At 38.1% G+C, this 20,324-nt stretch overlaps 1 protein-coding gene across 2 annotated transcripts in view; it reads right to left on the reverse strand.

The window, feature by feature from the left end:
• Positions 1 to 20,324, reverse strand: part of KIF5B (kinesin family member 5B) — a 56,447-nt gene that overhangs the window by 26,711 nt on the left and 9,412 nt on the right. For both annotated transcript variants that reach the window (XR_002336340.1, XM_021064805.1), the window contains exons 2-13: positions 19,765 to 19,852; positions 8,539 to 8,612; positions 7,536 to 7,640; positions 6,964 to 7,012; positions 5,762 to 5,817; positions 5,589 to 5,676; positions 5,319 to 5,443; positions 3,689 to 3,793; positions 3,243 to 3,388; positions 2,405 to 2,553; positions 1,480 to 1,673; positions 149 to 217 (exon numbers count right to left, since the gene is read on the reverse strand). Coding sequence is in view for 1 of the 2 variants with exons in the window: in XM_021064805.1 (XP_020920464.1) it covers positions 149 to 217; positions 1,480 to 1,673; positions 2,405 to 2,553; positions 3,243 to 3,388; positions 3,689 to 3,793; positions 5,319 to 5,443; positions 5,589 to 5,676; positions 5,762 to 5,817; positions 6,964 to 7,012; positions 7,536 to 7,640; positions 8,539 to 8,612; positions 19,765 to 19,852 (1,248 nt within the window). In the remaining variant the exon portion in view is untranslated. The remainder of the gene's footprint in view (positions 1 to 148; positions 218 to 1,479; positions 1,674 to 2,404; positions 2,554 to 3,242; positions 3,389 to 3,688; positions 3,794 to 5,318; positions 5,444 to 5,588; positions 5,677 to 5,761; positions 5,818 to 6,963; positions 7,013 to 7,535; positions 7,641 to 8,538; positions 8,613 to 19,764; positions 19,853 to 20,324) is intronic.

Consider the following 20,324-nt stretch of genomic DNA (forward strand, 5'->3'; position numbering starts at 1 on the left):
GAAGCATGGCCATATTCAAAACATTTAAAATATATTCTAGTATATTCTGAGCTCTGTAGATTACTTCACCTTTTATGCTTAACTGATGATGACAAGCTATAAAAGCTATAAAACTTTTCTGGAAGCAGTATGAAAGGTATTCAATTACCTCCTCCTGATCCAACATTTGGGTCTTCAGTTTCTCTACCAATTGACTCTGTTGATTAATTTCTTCATCCTAGAATTTTTAGTAATAAATTAACAAAGCAGCTCACAATCCATTCTTTGGATCCACTGCTTCCTAACACAAATTTCAAATTACTATTACCCCCAAAAAATATTTCAAAGTTTTCTTTCTCCAAATCAACATAGCTTATTCCAATCTCTTATCTTAGGAAGATGTTAGAACAGATAGAATTTCTTTCAGTTATCAATAATTGGAACATTTATGCAATAAGAAAAAAGCTTATGCTTATGAAAGCTACTCACTAAATACTTTAAATCTTAAAAAATAATAAATATGTTTACAGCTATTAAACATTAAAAATAAAGCCATGTAGCCACTTCAAAGATACCTACCACCTCTGTTTAAAATACATTATAGGGAGTTCCCATCATGGCTCAGTGGAAATGAATCCAACCAATAGCTATGAGGATGTGGGCTCCATCTCCGGCCTTGCTTAGTGGGTTGGGGATCTGGTGTTGCTGTGGCTGTGGTGTAGGCCGTCAACTGCAGCTCTGATTCGACCCCTAGCCTGGGAACTTCCATATGCTGGGGGTGCAGTCCTAAAAAGTAAAAATAAAATAAAATAAAATAAAATAAAATAAAATAAAATAAAAATATCACCCAACAACATAAAAACAAAACCAGAACTATTTTCTTCTAGTCTCTTTACTGGTGTTTTTCCCATCCTATTTGGTTCACAATTATTTTTCACACTACTGATACAGTCAAAACAAAAGAAATTATTTCCACTCTACCCTATTCCCTTTTATCTCCGGCATCATTTTTATTATTAGAGCCCAGTGATTCCTGATTCTAAGAGATCATTTCATTAAGGCTCTCCAAAGAGCCAATGCCAAATTTCCTTCTGAGGGTTTTTTTTAGCTCGAAGGGGAAAAAAGATACACCTCCTACACAGTTTCTACATAGAAACAGAAGTTGTGGAGTTCCCATTGTGGCACAGCAGAAACAAATCCGACTAGGAACCATGAGGTTGTCGGTTCGCTCCCTGGCCTCACTCAGTGGGTTGAGGATATGGTGTTGCCCTGAGCTGTGGTGTAGGTTGCAGACACGGCTCAGATCTGGTGTTGCTGTGGCTATGGTACAGGCCAGCAGCTGTAGGCCCTGATCCTGGGAACTTCCATATGCTAGAGTGTGGCCCTAAAAAACAAAAACAAAAAAGGATGTATATGTCACAAGGACCTATAACACTGAATTCAGAAAAAGACCTGTTTCAATAATGTTCTAAACAAAATAGAACATAAATTAATACCTACCTTGTCATCAAGCTGTTTGTACAATTTAGCAATTTCTTCTTCACACTTTCTTCTTTCAGCATCAGTAAAATTTCCAGTAACTCCAATAGTGGCTGCTGGCTTATCATTGCTAATAGTAATATCCTTATCCACCGCAAATGCTTCCAAGTTGGCTTTCTCTTTGTCAAACTGTTCATCAATAGGCACTGTCTCTCCTAAAATAAGACAACAGAATGGTGGGTTCATAAAACCCACCTGCCTAAAACTAATTTGAATTTTACTCAATTTCAGCAGCTCTTACCAACTTCACCTGCTTAGTCCTTGAGATCTGAAAAGTTGGAATTATCTTTGACTCTTTCCTATCTTTTAAAGCCACTCATCAAATCTTGTGATTTTAACTGTTTCCACCCTAAGCTAAGCACCTTGCCATCTTGAAGACTTCTATAGCTACTTAGTTTGCCTTTTGCATCTCTATTTACTATTTTAGGTAGAATTAGAATTTAATATAAAAGATATGCTTTTTTGTTGTACCTAAAAATTATCATGCTAAGTGAAGTAGACAGTGAGACGTTAACGTCACATGCTATCACTTATATGTAGAATCTAAAAAAAAGGATACAATGAACTTCTTTGCACAACAGATACTGACTCACCAACTCTGAAAACCTCCAAAAGAGACTTGGTGTGGGATGGGGGTGATGGGCTGGAGGTTTGGGATGGAAATGATATAAAACTGGGTTGTGATGATTGTTGTACAACTATTAATGTAATAAAGTTCACTGAGTTAAAAAAAGATTTTATTCATTTTTATTTGATGATCCCTAATTCCTTTTAAAAAGTGAAAATAGATATGCTTTGTTATTGTTTTTATTAGAGTCTCAAATTTATAAAAGAGCTCTAAATCTGTATTCAACAAACACAGAATGACAAATCCACAGGTTATTACCATTACGCCATCGGTTGAGTTCATTTTCAAGCCACTGAATGGTGTTCCGCAAGGTCTTGTTTTTTTCTTTTTCTCTTTCATACTTCTTTTTCCACTGTTCTGCAGTTAACTCTACATTGACACAAACTGTGTTCTTAATTGTTTTGGCCCTAAGAGAAGTAGTTGGGGGTAAAAAAGAATGTGACTGACATTAATTATGATATCCATATCTTTGTAATATACGTATATATAGCTAATTTAACTTATTCTCACCCAGTTATCTCTTTGACTAAATACTAAAAGCTATGATTAGTATGGTGCTTATTTACAACCCAAATAAATTTCGTCGGTCCCAATATCTATGAAGAGCTTAAAAAAAAACCAAAAACAACAACAACCTGATGAAGATGAGAAAATATGGGCCCCTATTTTCCCAATCCATTTGTAAGGCTGAATTAGGAAAAGCAATTATCATTTATAGTCAAATACACGGTCATCATTATTAATTTTCCTACGCTAACCATCTCACATATGCTTATCTCATCATCTGCACAGGTCACACATGTCAACAGGCTTAACACAGAATTATACATGCCAGGCTATACTTTATTATCTGATTCAAATGTTTATTTTTTTTAATGCACACAAAAATTTGACCCAAGTTAAAATCTGACTTTTATGGGTACTAAAACTTAATTCAAACCCAAGTAGCTTAAAAAAAAAATGTACCTTATCTCTCAAAAAAGTTGTTTAGCACACTAATAGTATGCACTGATTGAATGTCTACTCGAAACTTTCCTAGATTTAATAAACAAAAGGCCTTTCTACATTTAGACTGTATGTTTTCTTAACAACAAACCTCTGACCAAACAGGAGTGTAGATTTCGTTTCAGATTCATTGTATGATGATGGAGAGCAGCAAATTACAATAGTGGTTCTACAGTTCCCACCTAACGAATCTTGAAGGATTCTTGTCATTTTACTATCTCGATATGGAACATAGGTCTACATACAAAAACAAACAAACAAAAAAAACAAGAAGACCAATGGGTTTCTATGTAGTCAAATTTGTTGTAGAAATATGCTACTTTAAAATAAGTTATCAAGTGATTTATTTTAAACGCTTAATATTAAGAAGGGAACTAGGATATACATACTAATACTATAAAATAATTCCCTAAAAGACAACTCGTTCATACATGCTGATTCGGTGAATCTCTCACTCACAGGTCCATGTGTCTGTATGTACCAATCTGTCACTCCCCATTAGATAACGACAAGGAAATAGAAAACAAGCATACTCACACTACCCTCAGCCAGAGCAGAAATGACATTGCCGAGAGCAGAAAGGGACTTGTTGATATTCTTAGCTTCATCCAGCACAGCACCTTCAGCTCCAGTTTTACTAACCTATATGTAAGATTTCAAAAGAATGAAACAAAATTACAAGTCTAAGATGATTTTCTTTGAATTTTCTCAAAAATTCAGGTCATCATAACCAGTAAAAAAGAAAAGGGAAAAAAAGCTTCAAGATTCCATTTGCCAAGCATTTACTTCAACTGTTATATCCTTATTTCTTGAGGATTTCTGAGAACGTGGTCAAATAATCAACTGCATGACAAAAATGGGATTAAGGAGAGAACCAAATTTTATCTGGTTAATTTCTAGGTGTACTCTAGAAATTAGCCAATTCACATGTGTATTTGTAGTTTATTAATTTGTTAATGCCCTTTGCCACACTGGAAAAGGGAAACTTCAAAAAAAAATTACTAAAACATAATGTTGATGCTGTAATTGTTAAAAAAAGACTACACTTACATACATTTTATAGGCAAACTTGCTTTTATTTAAAAACTGTAAAACACGTGCATTAAAAATTACAAAATACTATGTTAGCAATGATGGCTGAAGAAATGGCCTCTCATTATTTGCAAAATTAGAGACAGGCTTTGAAGGATGTAAAGACTTATTCATAGAAGGGAGTGCAGGTATGTCATTCTAATCAGAAGAAACAACAAATTAGCAGAACAGCAAAATGGTCACATAGGTCAGTATTAAAACATCTGAGGAGATCTTTTGTGGTGCAGGAGGTTAAGAATCCAGAGTTGTCACTGCAGTGGCTCAGGTTGCTGCTGTGGTGCAGGTTTAATTCCTGGTCCAGGAACTTTCGCATGCTTTGAGCGTGGCCCAAAAAAAAGCCCCAACAAACATCTGAACTTATTTTGATTCTGACATTAAACTAGAATCAGACAGAATAGTACTATGATAATTACATAATTGTCCAAAAGAAAGAAAGAAGCACCAAATCAGAAAGGACTAGTGGATAGCTCCCTGTTTTCACAGGGATCCCAATGCCAACATGGTTAAAATAGATACCCATGATCGATAGGAAAAGAATACTTAATAAAATTCTTTTTTTCTTTTTTTTGCTTTTTTAGGGCCACACCTGTGGCACAGGCAAATTCCCAGGCTAGGGGTGGAATCGGAGCCACAGCCACAGCCATGCCAGATCTGAACTGCATCTGTGACCTATACTACAGCTCATGCCAACATAGGATCCTTAACCCACTCAGTGGGACCAGGGATTCAACCTGTATCCTCATAGATACTAGTCAGGTTCATTTCCACTGAGCCACAATGAGAATTCCCTAAAACACTTAATGATGTATGTTGAACACATTCTCAATAAAAGTATACATCTTAAGTCAAGGATAACACTTATTGGCTGAACTGGACTTCGGCCCGAATGATAGTAATTTGGAAGGAATTATTCAATTCATGCAATGAAAAAAGCATTAGCATAAGCTCTTCTCTTAAAACACTACCAAATCTAATTTGATATATTTAAGATTTAACGATAAATAAGTCATAAGCCTAAATTTAAGCTAAAGTTTATAAAAATGTTTAGATATCTATCAGAATGTAAAGAATTTACCTTTTCACTACCAGCTAAATCGACCAGATAAAGTTTTCCACTCAGCTTTTGTTCTGTTTGTGTGTTCTCTTGTTTCACATTAATAAGAAATATACTGTGACTCCTAGAGCTATGTTCATTCATATCTGCAATGAAATCACACAAACAAGTGTAAACAGTTTTCTTACTAATAATTTCTAAGGCATTATTTTACCTAAGAAAAATCTTACAATTAATCAACTTGATAAATCTATTTTAAGGCATTAATCCCTTAATAAGTAGTCTACTTACTTGTAACTGCTACGTGTCTGTTGGATTTTCCTTCATCGATGGTATCCATAACTTCATCTGGACTACATACAAAACGCTCTGTGCACCCCTGTAAAATGAATTTTTAAAGTAGGTCAACATCCTTAAAAAAATGTTACTGTAGAGCTTTTCTAAACATTCTGTATTATAAGTACCTTCACATAGGGAACTCGATTTTTATCTTCATGAACTGAAAGATTGGTCTTTGAAACTGAAATAGATAAATAAACATTAACAAAATTTTTCTAAACTCTAACACCGTGAAATACTTATTTCAATTGTTTCTCTTAAGTTTACAAAATGTAAACTGTAAAAGTATGAAAATATCACTATTAAAGCAGACCTATAGAAATAGTAGGAATAGTAGGAGATTTAAATAGAAACCAATGCAGCAACATAGAATTTTAGTGGCAGAGGTCCAGGCTAACCTCTGCCACCCACATTTTAGAAATAAGTACATTAAGGCAGAGTGGTTCAATGGTTTCCAAGGACATTGTGTCTGACTGAGAGCTGACAGAAGACTAGAGCCTGGGACTCAGGCTAACTCCAGTTCAATGCTCTAATTACTAAGAAACACTCATAAATATATGCTTTCAGGTATTCTAGGAGTTCCTGCCATGGCGCAGAGGAAACGCAACTGACTAGGAACCATGAGGTTGCGGGTTCGATCCCTAGCCTGCTCAGTGGGTTAAGGATCCAGCACTGGAGTGAGCTGTGGTGTAAGTCGCAGACGTGGCTCGGACCTCATGCTGCTGTGGTTGTGGCGTAGGCTGACAGCTGTAGCTCCAATTAGACCCCTAGCCTGGGAATCTCCATATGCCACGGGTGAGGCCCTAAAAAGCAAAGAAACAAAAAAACCCAAAACCTATTTTATGTGTCAAAAGCATTCAATTAAAACTCTAAAAAAAGCATTTTTATTTTATTTTTTCCACTTTATGGCCATACCCGTAGCATATGGAAGCTCCCAGCCAGGAATTGAATCTGAGCTGCAGCTGCGGCAGCAACACTGGGTCCTTTAACCCACTGTGCCAGGGCTAGGGATCAAATCCCCACCTCTGCAGAAACCAAGCTGCTACAGTGGGACCCTTAAGCCACTGTGTCACAGTTGGAACTCCTAACAGAAGTATGTTTAAATGTTTCCTGTAAGTTAAGTCATATAGGTTACTAAGAAATGGCCTCACATTTACTACTAAAAAAGGTAACATGCAGTATTTAAAAATGATCTCAGATCTGGCATTGCTGTGGCTCTGGTGTAGGCCAGCGGTTATAGCTCCCATTCGACCCCTAGTCTGGGAACCTCCATATGCCACAGGTGCGGCCCTTAAAAAAAAAATCACGGAGTAAGAATTTAGCTTACCATCTAATAGGTCCCTTATCTTATCCAAATAAATTTCAAAATATGAAACCTAAAGGGCAGAGGAAATAAAGGAATAAAAAGATCAACCACTTAAAATTTTAAAGTAATTTATTCACTTCTTCATTAAATATTTATTGGGGTCTGAGTGCCAAGCACCATCTACACTATGGGGACAACTCAGCCAGAGCTCATATTCTAATGGGAAGCCCTAAATCTGCTAAATTCCTTATGTAACTAAAATGCATTTTCTATTACATTATCTCCATCTAAAATGAATTAGACTAATTAGTTTGAGCTCTGTAGCAAAACAAACTCCTTTATCTTATAGACAAAGAAGCTAAGGCAAGAGAGACTTAGCTTACATGTTTACTACTGCAGATGAAGGAGCTGAGTTTACTAATTCTAATGATCTTTTAACTACACCTATCCATAAAATAAAATTTTAAAATATTAAAAAAACAAAACAAAATAAAATATTTAAAAACATTTTTAAAAGAAAACTACTTGTTACTTTTTGGAACAGAATTATTCTAGGTATAAAATAAAATATAATCTTTTTCCAATGACTTTACCTTAATATGAAATTCCAAGTTTTCATCCATGGAATAAATATAATTAAAAATATCTTGCACTATTCTTGGAATAATTCCCATGCCTTCTGGATCATGAAGTTTACCCTAAACAGAAAAAAAAACCACATTTCTTAAACAAACTATAACAAACAAACTAAAAATCAAAACTTTAAGTCTACAATTCCCAGTCAACAGAGGATAGGAATTCTAATTGTTGCCATTTTTTTGGTGAAAAAAATATGACCCTACAAATACCTAAAAAAGCCCAATTCAACTGTTACAAATTCAATAACATTTATAAATGAACACATTCTAGGAAAAAGTTTTCTTTAGGTGCTTGCATATAAACCTGCACTGTTGCTTCTACTTGAAGTAAAATTCATCCATGTGCTAGGAGCGTCCTTGTTCTCTGACTATAACATTAAAAAAATCAGTAACATAAATGACACTAAAGTAAGCAGTCATTTATTTTATACGGAATGCTCATATAAATGATAAAAGCAGATACTCTGTAGCAGTGACAGAAGATTACAGGTTGTTTTCTAGAAGCAGGTCCACATTTATTATTAATAGCAGCTCTGATAATTTTTGACACTTTCTTATCAGAGAAAAATGGCAAGTATTTGGCTAGTGGGTGGGGGAACAGGACAGACACTACCAAGGAGGAAGAAAAAAGTTCTCTGAATAGAATTGAAAACATCAACATTTAAAACTTCAAAATTTCCCATTTTAAGATAACAGAATTCTTATTTAATTCTAAAGCATTCACAATTTACAGTTACACTGTGAAAACAAAGCTAGATATGATTTTGATTACATAATTTCACTTTTCAAACTCAGGAACTAATTAGATTCCAACAATGATATAACTCATGTATCATATGAGACAAAGCTAGTAAGAGTAAAGAAAGCTGTTTAAGCATGGTAAAATAACACCACAAATAATGAAGGAAAGGACTGTGTGTGCTACAAACTACATCCAAGGACAGACTATAAAAGCTACCTCCATTGTGTGTGTCTTCCCGGAAGATGTCTGTCCGTATGCAAATATTGTTCCATTGTATCCTTCAAGTACATCTGTGAGAAAATAAGGGATTTCATATATCAGAGGATTTTTTTCTGTAAGTAAAACTCATAACAGAATGTCAGAAAACAATCTAAAAAATTCACACATACATCAACTCTGTTCCTTATCCATGCACAGTAAAATCCGCAAATTTGTGGAAAGAATAGTAAGGAAGATTCCAATTTTCCTTACACTAATAGGAAAGATTTCATCCAAGTCAAAGTTTAGCACATGAAAAAATTATAAACGCATTAAGGAAAATTAATAAGAATATTAAAAAGAAAGAACATATTAATAGTAATTTTCTTGTCCACACCCACAGCATATGGAAATTCCTGGGCCAGGGGACTGAATCCAAGCCACAGCTGCAACCTATACCACTGCTGCAGCAACGCTGGATCCTTAACCCACTGTACTGGGGCAAGGATTAAATCTCTGCCATTGCAGAGACAATGCCAAATCTTTAATCCACTGCACCACAGCAGGAACTCTATAACAGTAATATTCTCTTAGTGATGATGCATCTAAGGAATTCCTTTCTCTCAAGACCAGAATACTTTTTGTCAGTAAAAAGCAAATTTTATTTAAAAAATATTTTCTTCCCCTGCTTTCTAGGGCCGCATCTGCTAGTTCAGAGGCTAAGGGTTAAATCAGAGGTGCAGATGCCAGCCTATGCCACAGCCACAGTAACATGGGATCTAAGCCATGTCTGCAACCTAGACCATAGTTCATTGATAATGACAATGCAGGATTGTAACACCCTGAGCAAGGCCAAGGACTGAACTCACACCCTCATGGATACTAGTTGGGTTGGTAACCCACTGAATCACAACAGGAACTACCCACCCCCCATCTTTAGATGCTCACTTTCTCTCTTAGATTACCAGATTGTTCCCACCAGCATTTAAACTTGCTGAGTGAGGTCTTGCCATCTTAAAAAACAGCTTTCTTTGGAAGTTCCCATGTGGTGCAGGGGGTTAAGGTTCCAACATTGCTAAACTCCTAAAAAACAAATTTTAAATTTCACTACTTATAATCACCTCTCACCTCAAATGTCATTTCACCTGTATTCTAAAGCTTTATGTGACCCAAAAGGAAAAAAATGTTCTGCCAATTTACACACAGATATGAATTTTAGAAGTAGGACTGATTGGTAGTTAAGCCTCACAAACACAAACAACATTCCTTCTTATACAAAGTTTAAGAAGCCCAGTCCTACCTCAAAATGAATTATCAGAAAGTTTTCATGAAATAAAAAAAAAAAAAAACATCACTTTTCTAGCCCTTTGTGTACCCCAAGATATTAACATTTAAGTATATTCCCTTACTAGGCCAAAGTAGGGAAAAATGTGAGTGAACACGGTGACCTTTTGATCTCCAGTTTTCAGGGACTCAGTTTGTTCTTTATCCAATTACCCAGCAACTGACACAATGAGTACTTAATAACTATTGGTAGGTGAATGAGTAAGTGACTTTCTCAAGACCATATTAGCATGTCTATATGATACTACAGTAATTTTTTTTTTAAGGCAAGAAATAGGACGCTTGTAAGAGATGCAACCTGGCAGGCGAGGATCCGGAGGAGGGCTACAGTTTTATCTTCCAAGGGGAGTGTGGGTTGGAAGAGCCCATCTCTTCCTTTCTGGGAGCAGCAGCTTCTCCTTGGTATCCAGTAAGGTGTTGTATTCCAATCAGCAGAAGGGCGGTCCTCAAACTCCTGCCCTGGGTCTGAATCTGAATGCAGGTCTCATCCCATCCCCCACCCAATGCTTCACTGATCCACTAATGAAGCAAGCCTGCCTTGTGCTGATGGCTTTTTTGAGCAATTTATTAACTTACAGGGATCTCCCAATGTCCCCTAAGTATCCTTCGTTATCTGTCGTCCTCTATTGGGACTTTTAAAACTCCCTGTGTCTACTTCATCCCTATCATTCCCCCCTCCAGGTGTTTTACCCCTTTATGCTTAAAGGGGATATTGGGCAACGACCATCCAGTAACTACTTCTTGCTGAGTTAGGGCACAGGCCTGCCTAGGGAAGTAGAACACCAGGCTAACTATCCCTTTTCTGTTGGGAGGGCTGTAAGCCAATGTCGCTCTGGTTAACATTATTTTCCCAGCCACCTTAGCGATTAAACAGCGTATATGGTGAAACCAGCAGCATAAGGAGGACCAGCACTTCTATGAGCACCTTTGGGTTCAGGAGCACCCATGGTACCAATGGGGCCAGGGGGATGAGGCTCATCACGTTTGCTGGGGAAACCTCTCTCACCTCTTGCTCCAGAGGGGCTGGGAGCACCAAGGTCTCCAGGAAGACCCTGTTACTGGGTTTGTCTACAGTAGGGCTAGTAAGTCCAGGGGGTCCCTGAGCTCTAGCTTCTCCATCTTCGTAAGTTTTTATTTAGTGAAACACATTACATGAGGACTCATAGAATAATAAATGTATGCAATATATTTGTATTTGGGACTTCAAGCAAAACTTTAGGCTCTCTGTTCTGGGTGCAGGGGATTTAACAATGATTGGATGGTTTCTAGAGGCACCAAGTTATCATTAAAGCACTAACAGTTTTAACAATTAGGAAGATAATCCTTTCTTGCATACCTTCAAATCCATTCCTGACTTTCGCTTTCTATAGTGATTAAACTGCCAACATTTTATTATTAAAAAGTCTAAACATGCCAAAAAGAAAAAAAAGGAATGAATTTTACAGGGAGCATCCCTACAACCCATTACTAAGATTCTGTCATTAACATTTTGTTATTTTACAGTTTGCTTTAATCATGTATCTATGTATCTATCAATCCATCTTATTTAACGCATTACAAGGTAAACTGCAGACATCAATACACTGCAACCTAAATACTTCATTGTGCATACACCATTAGCCAGAATTTAATGTTACACTTCAGAGGTAAAATTTCATACAATGAAAGGCATATATCTTTTTTTTCCTAATAATTTTTATTTTTTTCCCATTATAGCTGGTTTACAGTGTTCTGTCAATTTTCTACTGTATAGCAAGGTGACCCAGTCACACATACATATGTACATTCTTTTTTCTCATAATATCATGTTCCATCATAAGTGACCAGAGATATAGCTCCCAGTGCTATACAGCAGGATTCTCATTGCTTATACCTTCCAAAGGCAATAGTTTGTATCTATTAACCCCAAAACCCCAATCCATCCCACTCCTTTCCCCTTGGCAACCACAAGTCTGTTCTCCATGTCCATGATTTTCTTTCCTGTGGAAAGGTTCATTTGTGCCTTATATTAGACTCCAGAAATATGTGATATCATATGGTATTTGTCTTTCTCTGACTTGCTTCACTTAGTATGAGAGTCTCTAGTTCTATCCATGTTGCTGCAAATGGCATTATTTTGTTCTTTTTTATGGCTGAGTAGTATTCCATTGCGTATATACACCACATCTTAATCCATTCATCTGTCAATGGACATTTAGGTTGTTTCCATGTCTTGGCTATTGTAAATAGTGCTGCCATGAACATATGGGTGCATGTGTCTTTTTCAAGGAAAGTTTTATCCAGATATATGCCCAAGAGTGGGACTGCTGGGTCATACGGCTATTCTATGTATAGTTTTCTAAGGTACTTTCATACTGTTTTCCATAGTGGTTGTACCAATTTACATTCTCACCAACAGTGCAGATGGGTTCCCTCTTTTCCACACCCTCTCCAGCACTTGTGTTATTTGTGGTCTTATTAATGATGGCCATTCTGACTGGTGTGAGGTGGTACCTCATAGTAATTTTGATTTGCATTTCTCTAATAATCAGTGATGTTGAGCATTTTTTCATGTGCTTGTTGGCCATCTGTATATCTTCTTTGGACAAATGTCTATTCCGGTCTTTTGCCCATTTTTCAATTGAGTTGTTGGCTTTTTTGCTATTGAGTTGTATAAGTTGTTTGTACATTTTAGAGATGAAACCCATCAGTTGCATTGAAACTATTTTCTCCTGGAGTTCACGTAGCAGAAACAATCCAACTAGGAACCAGGAGGTTATGGGTTCGATCCCTGGCCTCGCTCAGTGGGTTGGGGATCCGGTGTTGCCGCGAGCTGTGGTGTAGGTCACAGACACAGCTCAGATCTGGCGTTGCTGTAGCTCCGGCCGGCGGCTGTAGCTCCGATTAGACCCCTAGTCTGGGAACCTTCATATGATGTGAGTGCAGCCCTAAAAGCAAAAAAAAGCAAAAAAAAAGAAAAAGAAAACTATTTTCTCCCATTCAAGCTGTCTTTTTTTTTATGGTTTCCTCTGCTGTGCAAAAGCATATCAGTTTGATTAGATTCCACTGGTTTATTTTTGCTTTTATTTCTGTTGCTTTGAGAGACTGATCTGGGAAAACATTTTAAGGTTGATATCAGAGAATGTGTTGCCTATGTTCTCTTCTAGGAGTTTGATCGTGTCTTGTCTTACATTTAAGTCTTAAGCCATTTTGAGTTTATTTTTGTGCATGGTGCGAGGGTGTGTTCCAGTTACATTGGCTTACATATGGCTGTCCAGTTTTTCCAGTACCACTTGCTGAAGACTGTCTCTTTCCTATTTTATATTCTTGCCTCCTTTGTCGAAGATTAATTGACTGTAGGTGTCTGGGTCTCTACCACACTGTCTTGACTACTGTGGCTCTGTAATAATGCCTGAGGTCTGGGAGAGTTATGGCTCCTGCTTGCTTTTTGTTTCGCAAGATTGCTTTGGCAATTCTGGGTCTTTTGTGGTTCCATTTACATTTTTGGATTGTTTGTTCTAATTCCATGAAAAATATCATGAGTGATTTGCCACTTATCTTCACACATACACACATATACACTACTCATCTCTCTGAAAATCCCAGAGAGCAGGTATCTGTAATCAGATAAAATCAGGCACTTTTGGACCTCTTTTTTTTAAGGGCTGCATCGGCAGGATATGGAGGTTCCCAGGCTAGGGGCTGAATCAGAGCTGTAGCCACTGGCCTACACTACAGCCACAGCAATGCCAGATCTACACCACAGCTCACAGCAACACCGGATCCTTAACCCACTGAGCAAGGCCAGGGATCGAACCTGGGTCTCCATGGATACTAGTTGGATTCATTTCCACTCAGCGAGAATGGGAACTTCTGGACCTAGCTCTTGTTTGCCTTTTCAGCTTCACCTCTCATTATCCTTCCCATTGTTGGTTTTGTTGGTAAAAATGACTGAATCTGACAATTTCATATGGCTCAATGTCAGTCTTACTATAATGTATGATCTTCCCCAAACAGGTGATACTTTTCTCATGTGGGCTGCCTTAATCCAAGTGCATCTCTGTCTGGAGGGCACTCTCCTTCCTATTCTTGTGCATCCATTAAGACTAGCTTAGGCTTTACTTCTTTCTCCATCCAACGCAATTCCACAACACACCCCTAAATGAATCTGGGTAAGAGTCCTATCCTATGTGTTCTTATAGCATCTGCATTTAATCATAATACTTATCACTGAGTATTGCGACCACCAATTTACTTGTCTGCCTTCTTGACCAGCCTGGCACAGTGTTCAGTGCACACACTCCAACGCTTGCCAAATGCTCATAACACACAGCATCTTCCTACAGTGTCCCTCCACTTTTGTAATATATGTTTGCCCTCTTGTGAGAAACAGAGGCAGGGAGTTCTCGTGGCAGAGTGGAAACAAATCCGACTAGGAACCACGAGGTTGTGGGTTTGATCCTGGCCTCGCTCAGTGGGTTACGGATCTGGTGTCGCTGTGAGCTGCAGTGTAGGTCGCAGACACTGCTTGGATCCTGCATTGCTGTGGCTGTGGTATAGGCCAGCAGCTATAGCTCTGATTGGACCTCTAGTCCGGGAATCTCCATATGTCACACATGCAGCCCTAAAAAGCAAAAAACAAACAAACAAGAAAACTCAAAAACCCCCAAAGGTTAGGTAACTTGTCTACAGTTCCACAACTATTAAGACAGAGCTGGGACTCAACTCTAGACAGTCTTAGCTCCGAAGACAAGTTTTTAATCACTACACTATATTCTCAAGGAATAGAGGCACCAAAATAAACGTACGGCAGGTTACATCTGGCAAAATTAAGGTGGATACAGTGGCAGAAACTCCTGGTCAGGAATCTAAGGTGGGAAACGGTGGAATCTATGGAGGCCTGGTAGGTACCTAGCATACAGCAAATACTGAATATGTGACAACTATTTTATACTGGGGAATCCAACTTGTAGACATCACTAGGGTTCAGAACTGAAAAGAGAATATAGGTGGATAAACTGCGTTCCAAAGAAAAAAGATCTATCTAATGAATCTCCAAAAAGGAAACAGTAACAGCCCTATACATAAGTTATTTACTTGTACAGAAATTTATGAAACAACACAACCTCAGCAGATTGTCAGAGGCCCAGATAATACAGTTGCACTCAGCTCATTCCTGGCAACTTGCTCATCAAATTCGTATCTCAGAAGAGATACCATCTCACCCATCATTTTGCCGTAACTTGCCTAACACAGTTTCTAACCATGGCTTTCTACTTGATCTGTGTGCCAATGAGGGTCCCAAACCCAACCCACAACGTATTTAATTGAGTTCTATCCTCCCACCTCATCTACCCTCACCACCTCATCACACTCCTAAATCTACGTATTTGTTGCTAACTTAGCCACATCTGTATCTTGTCTGGGACAAAACCCACTATATTCAGGCTCCTCCAAAATGGCAGAGCATTTGGGTAAAGATAAAGATGTCATAAGCAGGTGATACTTTTCTATAAATCACAAAGCTGGCAGGGAATCTGAAGAGAGAGACAGAAAGCTTCCACTGTAACAACTGCTTAAGTCTCTTTTTGTAGAGTGAAAATATCTTAGGCTATGAGTTATCCCAAGTATGATTATGGCTGATTAAACTCATTGCTATCTGTTATGTGCTTACTTCATACCGGGTCCTGGCTAAAGTACTTTTTCATAAACCATCAGTTCCAAAAAAGTAAAGCTGAGTTCCCCATGTGGCTCAGCAGAAATGAATCTGACCAGTATTCATGAGGACGCAGTTCAATCCCTGGCCTCCCTCAGTGGGTTAAGGATCTGGTGTGGCTGTGGCTGTGGTATATGCCGGAGGCTAAAGACAAAAATAAAAAATAAAATAAAAAATAAAAGTAACGCAGGAATCTGTTGGTAAGAGGTAAAACAGTAAAAGGGACCAAAATGTTGGGAAAAGGAGGGAAATTTCAGAAAAAGAACGAACTGTAAACATTAACGAAACAGAACAAAAGTTGGTAGAAACAAGTACCCTAGATTTCAGAGTTCTGAGAAAGGTAGTTATGAGGCTACTGTTAAGAGACTACATAAATGAGGATGTACAAAAGGGATAAAAATAGAACAGGAAGAGAAAGGTAAAAGCCCAAGATAAATGAGTCTTACAAAAATAAAACAAAAACCAGATCCTAAAGAGAGCTTTTAAAATATTCAGAAAAAGGGAGTTCCCATTGTGGCTCAGCGGTTAACGAATCCGACTAGGAATCATGAGGTTGCGGATTCGATCCCTGGCCCTGCTCAGTGGGTTGGGGATCCAGCGTTGCTGTGGCTGTGGTGTAGGCCAGCAGCTACAGCTCTGATTGGGCCCCTAGCCTGGGAATCTCCGAATGCCGCGGATGCGGCCCTAGAAAAGGCAAAAAGACAATAATAATAGTAATAATAATAAAATATTCAGAAAAAGAATAATGAAGGAGTAGACCTGCACTGCCTAGAAAAGATGATTATGTTAACAAAGGATGTATTGCTGTCTCCTGCAACATTATCCTCAAAATGGAACAAGAGAAAAAACACTGCCGAGAGAGACTTTGGGATCAAGGTGGGTAGGATCACCAAAAAATGGTTTTATTTGAATTATCGTACGTATGTATGTAGTCTTTTTAGGGCTGCCCCCGCGGTATATGGAAAATTATGAGGCTGGGGTCAAATCCAAGCCATAGCTGCTGGTCTATGCCACAGCCATGGCAACATCAGATCTGAGCCGAGTCTGTGACCTACACCACAGCTCATGGCAACACTGGGTCCTTAACCCACTGAGCAAGGCCAGGGATTGAACCTGCCTGCTCATGGTTACTAATCGGGTTTGTTACTGCTGAGCCACCATGGGAACTCCCAAAGGATGGGTTTTAAATGAGCCTAAGTTTCTAGTCATAAGAGAATTACACACCATGGATAAAAATTTCACAAAAGCCACAGAGAATGGAGGTAACAGAAGATGATTAACTTGTAAATGTTCAAAAAGCGAAAATGATAGATTCTGGGAATCTCAGACAAGTATACCAAAATCTTAAGGTAAAGCTGTAGCTAAACTAATCTCATTTCCTATTTGGGTCACTTAACTGGTACTTTGGGGAATACTAGACTCATCACCATGATTTCACAAAAGGATCCAAGTTTTTCTTTTTTCTTTTTTTTTTTTTTGTCTTTTTTGCTATTTCTTGGGCCGCTCCCGCGGCATATGGAGGTTCCCAGGCTAGGGGTCCAATCAGAGCTGTAGCCACCGGCCTACGCCAGAGCCACAGCAACGCGGGATCCGATCTGCGTCTGCAACCTACACCAAAGCTCACAGCAACGCCGGATCCTTAACCCACTGAGCAAGGGCAGGGACCGAACCGCAACCTCATGGTTCCTAGTCGGATTCATTAAACACTGCACCACGACGGGAACTCCGGATCCAAGTTTTTCATCATACTCTTCTGGATATGTTAACAAGCTAAGAACTAGACAACCATACAAGTAAGAGAATCTGAAGGTGGGGGAATACCCAGTGTGATTAATCATTGCCAACAACTTTATTCAGTTTTTTGAAGATCAGGCTAAGGACCACAACCCATTAAGCATTTGGTAAATGATTCAGAATAATATTTTTCAAACTACAGTTTCCTTAAGGACCTTAAAAAAAAAAAAAGTTCAAAATCCTTGAAATCATAACAGACTTATGCAAATATGTTGAGAGCCTGGTTAGATCCCTAGTAAAAGAAAGCTATAAAAACAAAACTCAAGGAGTTCCCATTGTGGTGCTGCAAAAACGAATCCAGCTAGGAATCATGAGGTTGCAGGTTTGTTCCCTGGCCTCAGTCAGTGGGTTAAGGATCCGGCATTGCTTTGAGCTGTGGTGTAGGTCGCAGATATGATGCTGCTGCTGCTGTGCTGTAGGCCAGCAGCTGTAACTCCAGTTTGACCCCTAGCCTTGGAACCTCCATATGCCACAGGTGTGGCCCTAAAAAAAAAGAAAGAAAAAAGCCCCCAAAAACCTCAAAATAGGATTATGAGGTAAAATGAACAAAAGAGACTCTGTATTATGCATACAGATAAGCAGATAAAAAAACCTCCAATATTCAAGTGTGCATTGGGGTTTAATGTTGGCTGCAACAGATGTGAAAAAGACTTATACATTTAAATTGCCCATGAATTCACAAATCAATAACTGTATTTTTTAAAAAGCTAAAGTAATTTTATTTTGTAGTGATGACAAAAGAATGTCAAAATCAAAGTCTACAGAATAATTATGTTCCATGATGGACAGATCCGTTTGAAAAACCATTTGATGTTTATAACAAAAGATCACACTGCCTGTTCATTCCTTGCAATCATTTACAGAATCAGAAGTTAATTCTCTCTACAGGCCACTGCGTCTTAACGATTCCATTCCTGCTGTAATTCTTGGTGGTTCCAGGTCCCACTACTAGATACCCATGTACTTGATGATACTGTGGCCTCTCAGATCCTTGGCCTGTCTTTTTCCACAATCTTGTCCTTTGCTTCTTCAGATACCAAGTCCATGGTCACACTCTAGACTTTTTCATTACTAACCACACTGCCTCCCTAACAAGTATCCACTTCTTCAACTCCTTCTAGCACATGATTCCAATAAACCTTTAACTCCACTGAGACTAATCTTACCACCTTTTTTCACTGTCCCTTAAAAACTCTGCTCCCACCAGCAACCCATGTCCTTCTCCCTCTCAGTCAGCTTAGATGCCATGCTTCATCATTAGCACTGCTCTCTTGACTACATCTTTTGCTCTGCTCCCCATTTTATACTTGCCTGGCAAAGTTCTACCTGAGTAAATTCAGCTCTCTGGCAACTGGCCTCAAGTGGGCCCTTATGATGCCATGTGTCCTTAGTCCATTCACTTCTATACTGTTAGATGACTTACTCCCTTTCCTAGAAGCTCCTCCCCTATCCTCACTCTGTGAATTTGCTTTCTATATCACAGACAAAATGGAATGAATTAGTAAAGGAACATGTACATTCTTCTTCCATCATACGTATGGACCTAACTTCTACCCATAAACACTACATACCTTTTTTCCTGTTACTGGATGAAATGTCTATGATCCTACTTTAATCCTAATCTATACACTTTTAAAGTGAATCCCAACTCTTCTTCAAAGTAATGGCTATTAATCCCTGGTGAACACTATAAGAAGACAGATTTTGCCTCAATCTAAGAAGTATTTTTTAACAATCAGAGCTGTCAAAAAGTGGTTTAAATTATATCACAAAGTAACGGCTATTAATCATAAGATCACTCTGATGTAAGGTGTTTCTGCAGGAACGGAAAGTAGGTCCAAATAATCACTTAACACTCTCTCAGCTCTAGGGTTCTGTAGTTTTAGAAAATATAAACTTGAAAAATATCTTAGTATAAGTTAACAGTATTAAACTGGAATGTACACACTTTTCATTCTGAGCAACCCCTGTTAAAATGCTCCACTTGAACAATTCCTCACTTGAACAAGACAAGACCCTAGGGAAGGAATAACAATGGAATGGAGAATGACAGACTACTATTTCCCAGTATTTTACAGACACCCATCTAGGCACTTTCTCTTTGTTCTCATGCTCCTATATTTCTAGAATTGTTACCTTAGCAAAGTTTCCTGGGAATATCTAATAGAAATGCATCTTCCAAGAACAAGTATATAACACTACAATTCTCCTAACACCCTTCACTAGGTATTGTATATAAGTTCACGGAATTTGAGCAATAGGTTTATTAATTTTATTTGATCTTTTAGTTTAAACAACTGTGGTTAACTAAAAAGAAAGAGACAAAGTGAAAAAGAGAATGTTGTGTAACTGGGAAAGATTACTAATAAAATTTTACTGTTGGGACAACTTAGCAGATCAAATATATTTACCTTTAACAATCTTCTTTGCACAGTCATTGTACACTTGCTCTTGAGATGTGCTTGACTGGAACACCCGGTCAAATGCGTAAGGCTTGGACTGCAAAACAGAAATAAGGATTTCAAATACACAAATGAAAGGTGATTAGACATTTCTAAGCTCTTTTAAAGACGTCACCATACATTTAACCTTCAAAACAGGACACCTACTATGCATCACTTTATGGCATAGAATCTCTGTAGAAAGGACCTTTGGGCCCAAGAGCAAATCCACTAGAACAAGCCGACAAAATAAGTATGTCTGTTTTCATCTTCGTTGTATTTCCAAGGCCTAACACAGTAATAAACACTGCTGTGGGAGGCACTCACATCATTTTGCAGATAAGGAACTAGAATCCTTAAAGGTCCAAAAGTTGTAAACACAAAATTAAAATTCACACTCCAATCTTTCAGTGCAGGACTCCTTCCACTATTCCATTCAGCCTTTCAGTGTACTGCAACAGTATTTCAACCACTCGTCCATTTTACAAAGTACTTATGGAATGCCAATTATTCTGGCCACCATGCTAGAA

Source organism: Sus scrofa, chromosome 10 (genome assembly GCF_000003025.6).
Source record: "Sus scrofa isolate TJ Tabasco breed Duroc chromosome 10, Sscrofa11.1, whole genome shotgun sequence".
Classification (NCBI taxonomy): Eukaryota; Metazoa; Chordata; class Mammalia; order Artiodactyla; family Suidae; genus Sus; species Sus scrofa.